Below are 4642 nucleotides of genomic sequence, written 5' to 3'. Positions count from 1 at the left end.
GTTTGTTGTATTTTGACTAAAACGGCAGTCCATACATTTTTACATGATGGTATTCAAAAGTAAAATATAAAATACCATGATTTAATGACACAATCATGAAATAATTAGCAATTTGATTGTATATCAAACCGGCCTGCCATAACAACAGCAACACGAAAAGTTACGTCGCTTATTATATGACAAAACGGCTTGCCATACACATGCGTCCCTTTAAACGTAACGGGTGACGTCAGAGCCTCAGTTTACTGGCTTTGTTTGTTCTGAGCTGCTGTTGAGCTTCAGACGGGCTGCAGAAACCAACCGAACCCGAGCCGAACCCACTGCGACAGAGATGCCGTCCGACAGGCCGTTCAAGCAGCGGAGGACGTTCGGTAAGGAGGCCGGAGAAACACGAACCGAGCTCGGGGCCGAACCTCCGGTCGGGTCCGTGTTGTTGTTAGCAAACAGCGGCTAACAGCTAGCTCTGACAGGAAACTCGGCTCAAACAGTGCTAAATCAACCCAGTTCACCTGTTTTTAACCTGTTCACGTGAAACAGGAAGTAACTGCTGATTGTTGGTGTGTGAAAAGAACCACCGAGGCTTCGGTTCGGTTCGCTGGGTCACTGTGACTGTAAGCCACCGAGGCCAGCGGCAGCCTTTTACACAACTGGATCAGCGCCGTAAGCTGTCGGTGTTTGTCCAGAGGGAAAACAACACGTGCTGACACATTATCCCGGTGCACGTGCTCCGTGATTCATGTGCTCATCTGATACCGGGAGGAGACGGTTCTGCGGGCAGGGAGGAGCCCTCCGGGACCGGCTGGGCTTCCATGAAACACAGAAAAGCTTTAAAATAATTAATACAACCCTCCTCCATGACGTCATTCTGATTAGCTGGTGATTATGTCAGCAGAGTTAGCTCCAAGCTACATTTCAGCTCCTGTTTGTTAGCCTTCAGCTGTTTGCTGGAGCTGGAAGTCCCTGCAGATGTTCCTCTTCCAGCCACAGGACTTACAGTCTGGATCTGGACTGTCTGAGGGGTCTCGGGTCCTGTCTGGTGATGTAGACCTGGTCTCTGTTGGTCCAGGCCTCTGTAGCCTCTGGGTCAGGAGTGGTAAACTGGTTTCACAGAGGACCGCGTGATCCTCGTTTTAACTCTGACCAAAACATTTTGTTCCTGAGCCCCGCTAACAAACACTACCTGAGCTCTACCTGGTGTTTCCTGCACAGAAACAGCGTTTTAACATGTCCTCTTAGAAACACTGAGAAAAAAACAGGTACGACTGAGTAACTGTGAAATAAATAAAATAAAAAGTTAGTTTTACTCGGTGTTGATGGGGTGATGGCTGCCATCTTGAATTCTGAACTCTCCCACTTTCCAACAGGGAATTCCTGACTTCCTGTTTAAAATTACAACCTGCAATTGGGAAATTCCCACTTCCCAGAACAACTGGGCTGTAGCAAAAGTAGCAGATGAAAATGGAGCTAAATAGAGATTTTACAGGCAAATTTCACCTTGAACCTGTGCAGCGCCACCTGGTGGTGGAGTGCTGACAAGTCAAATAATCAGCATGCATTATGGGAGGTGCAGTTTATGCTCAATGCTGGCTTTAAAACCTGTTAACCTTCAGGCATAAAATACCATAAAACGCCTTAAAAAGTACACGCAAATTAAATGAAGAACTGCTTTTGAACCCTTTAGAGTAAATTCACAAGCTTGGTCTCTTTTTAAAGCTAATAATCTGAATTTTTAACTTCAGCAGTCATATTCTTTGTAACTGTAACTAGTATTTAGTATAATGAAGTAAAATACACAAAAATCAAGATTTTTCTCCCTAAATTTTTATTTTTTATTAATAAAGTATCACAGAATATGAAGGGAATGAGATATTATCAAACAAATTTTACTGGGCTAAAATATCAATTCTCAAGTATCACCAGTTCAAATTTGGTAACAGTGGCATAAATAAAATATGAATGTTTGAGACATAGTACAATCCAGCATGTCTCATTTGTATATTTGTACACATGTACAGTATGTCCAGACTGTACACTTTGTCTAAAACACTGTAATTTATAAATGTTTCAACACAGGGACTTCACTCTGGGCTCAGATTAAAGATAAAACCCCACAAAACACATTCGACCATCCATATTTACTCACATCATGATTAAATATCATATTTTATTGGCCCTGGACCGTCGAAACTTGAACCCAGTTGGTCAAATGAGGTGTCAATCGAAGAGGAGGGCCTAGACGTCCATTTTGATGAGTTGAACATGGACACAGGTTGAAGAGAAACACAGAACGGCCTTTCAAAATAAAACAAAACTAAAACGGCACGCGGGCGTTCTGCTGAATGTTAACAGGTTTTAAAGCAACATTAGTATCCTTGAAGTTCTCATGGGCCACATTTGGCCCACAGGCCTTGAGTTTGACACATGCTGTGGTGGGATCAGCCGGTGGTCCAGGTCTTGTTTTATTGTTTATAAAGAAAGCAGGTTTGATGGTTTGGATTCGTGGATCCAGTTGTCAGAACCGGTCAGGATGCCTGACTGGGTTTTTGTTTTCACCCACAGCTGACCGGTGCAAAGAGGTCCAGCAGATCCGAGAGCAGCACCCTAACAAGATCCCTGTAAGTACCCACATGTGACCCTGCTCCGGCTCAGCAGAGCCGTGTTGTGGGTGTGGTCAGTGTGCTCAGGTGTGTGCTGCTCTGCAGGTGATCATTGAGAGGTACAAGGGCGAGAAGCAGCTGCCGGTTCTGGATAAAACCAAGTTCTTGGTGCCGGATCACGTCAACATGAGCGAGCTGGTGAAGATCATCAGGTAAACAACCAATGAGCTGATCAGAACCACAGTGTTTGTTTGTTTTGTTTCCCATGATGCTCCTGTCCTGCAGGCGCCGCCTGCAGCTGAACCCCACACAGGCCTTCTTCCTGCTGGTCAACCAGCACAGCATGGTGTCCGTGTCCACCCCCATCTCTGAGATCTACGAGCAGGAGCGGGACGAGGACGGCTTCCTCTACATGGTCTACGCCTCGCAGGAGACCTTCGGCTGCTAGGGAGGAGGAGGAGGGGGCGGGGCATCTTCGGGCGGTAGGGAGGCGGGGCCACACAGGAAACCTTCAGGTATCACGAGTTGCAGACACCGGAGGACTTCCTGTGTGGTTTTATTCTCTCCGTTGGTTCCCGCACCAATTCTCTTATTTTGAAAGGACTCGAACCAACCAATCACCTTAGAGCTTGTAAAACTGATTCGTTGGTTCACATCCTAAACACTAAACGGCTGAACGTGGGAGCAGTCAGTCTGTCTGAACAATCCTGACGTTTTAACATTTCAGACGTATTTTTATTTTTCTCTTAAATCTTCAGACGTAGTTTAGTTTGACATCATCCGTCTCCACTGTCCATCCTCTTCTGTAGTTTTAAATGTGCAATATTCACATCTGACTTCATCATATCGCATCATCTTCATCGTTTCACCCCCTCCCCCCACACCTGTAAGCACAACTGCTCAGTTTTAAAACAGCCAATCAGGTGAGTCGGTTCTGTCCGGTAGGGTTTGGACAGCTGGACGCCTCGTGCTGCTTTCACGGCCAGTTTGGGACGGTTGTAATTCTCAGAGTTGAATAAACGAACGGTTCTGGTTGCAGGAGGGGGGGTCCGCATGTCCACCCGGTACAAACTGAACCACAAACTGACGTTGAAACGACCCGGTTCTGTTTGAACCCGAGCTGGGTGTGAGGGTGGCGCCCCCTCCTGGCCCAGCGGTACATGTGTTTAATGTAGGAACTGAATGAGCTTGTTTTGCACATTAATTCAAAATAAAGTTTTAGAAATGAGCGTATCCTCTGCAACAACCATCACGTTCCCCTCCCTGTTTGTTTGCCTTCTTTAAACACAATTTATAGACAAAAGGTTGCTCTGCACTACAAATCTAGCATGTTCTCACTTTTTTTTATATATAAATGTATATTGATTTTATGCTATAAATAAAAATGTATTGTTTCAATTTAGAAAACAAGTCTTTTTAGGTGTTTTTCCCCCAAAACCAAAAGCTGAACCCAAGTGTTTTTGTGTAAACCTGTGTGAATAAACATATAATCACGTTTGTTTTAGGCTTTCTGATGTGTTGCTGTCATGAATGAGTGTAAATAGATGCATCGCTGCAAAATAAGCATTTGCCAATAAAGAAATAATTAAAAGATGCCTTCAAAAACTGAACGCTGTCTTTTTGGTTTTTATCACCTGTGTTTCAGAAAGCAGCTTAAACCCTGAGTTAAAGCAGATACTTTAAATCAACTCACCGCTCTGTGATACTCAGGATTTACAGCTTCACAACAGCTGATATCAGCTGGGAAACAATCCCAAGTTACCCCGAGTTAAGATGAAGCATGAAAGTGCCTGTGACACGATATTGGAAATATGCATTGTCATTATTTATTTATATATAGATACAGATGTATATAGATATATAGATGTGTGTGTGTATATACATATATATATATATGTATATGTGTGTGAATATGTATATATGTGTATATGTTTACATATATATACGTATACATACATATACATGTATACATACATATACATATATATATATACAGTATATATACATATACACATATATATATATACATATACACATATATATAT

The 4642-nt window shown here is 43.3% G+C and overlaps 1 protein-coding gene across 1 annotated transcript; it reads left to right on the top strand.

The window, feature by feature from the left end:
* The first annotated feature begins 225 nt into the window (after nt 1-225).
* Nucleotides 226-4207, top strand: map1lc3a (microtubule-associated protein 1 light chain 3 alpha). Its single transcript, XM_014015302.1, has 4 exons — nt 226-371; nt 2560-2615; nt 2703-2809; nt 2883-4207. Exons 1-4 carry the CDS (start codon nt 332-334, stop codon nt 3043-3045), a joined length of 366 nt encoding a protein of 121 aa, XP_013870756.1. The 5' UTR covers nt 226-331; the 3' UTR covers nt 3046-4207.
* Nucleotides 4208-4642: the final 435 nt, after the last annotated feature.

Source organism: Austrofundulus limnaeus, unplaced genomic scaffold, assembly GCF_001266775.1.
Source record: "Austrofundulus limnaeus strain Quisiro unplaced genomic scaffold, Austrofundulus_limnaeus-1.0 Scaffold127, whole genome shotgun sequence".
NCBI lineage: Eukaryota > Metazoa > Chordata > Actinopteri > Cyprinodontiformes > Rivulidae > Austrofundulus > Austrofundulus limnaeus.
This window is presented reverse-complemented; position numbering and strand designations above follow the sequence as displayed.

What these genes read in the sequence shown, in the direction of transcription:
- map1lc3a (XM_014015302.1), top strand. Translation starts at nt 332, where the DNA reads ATGCCGTCCGACAGGCCGTTCAAGCAGCGGAGGACGTTCG. An exon ending in CAAGCAGCGGAGGACGTTCG is followed by an intron (nt 372 to 2,559) that starts GTAAGGAGGCCG and finishes TTTCACCCACAG; the next exon opens with CTGACCGGTGCAAAGAGGTC. An exon ending in GAGCTGGTGAAGATCATCAG is followed by an intron (nt 2,810 to 2,882) that starts GTAAACAACCAA and finishes CCTGTCCTGCAG; the next exon opens with GCGCCGCCTGCAGCTGAACC.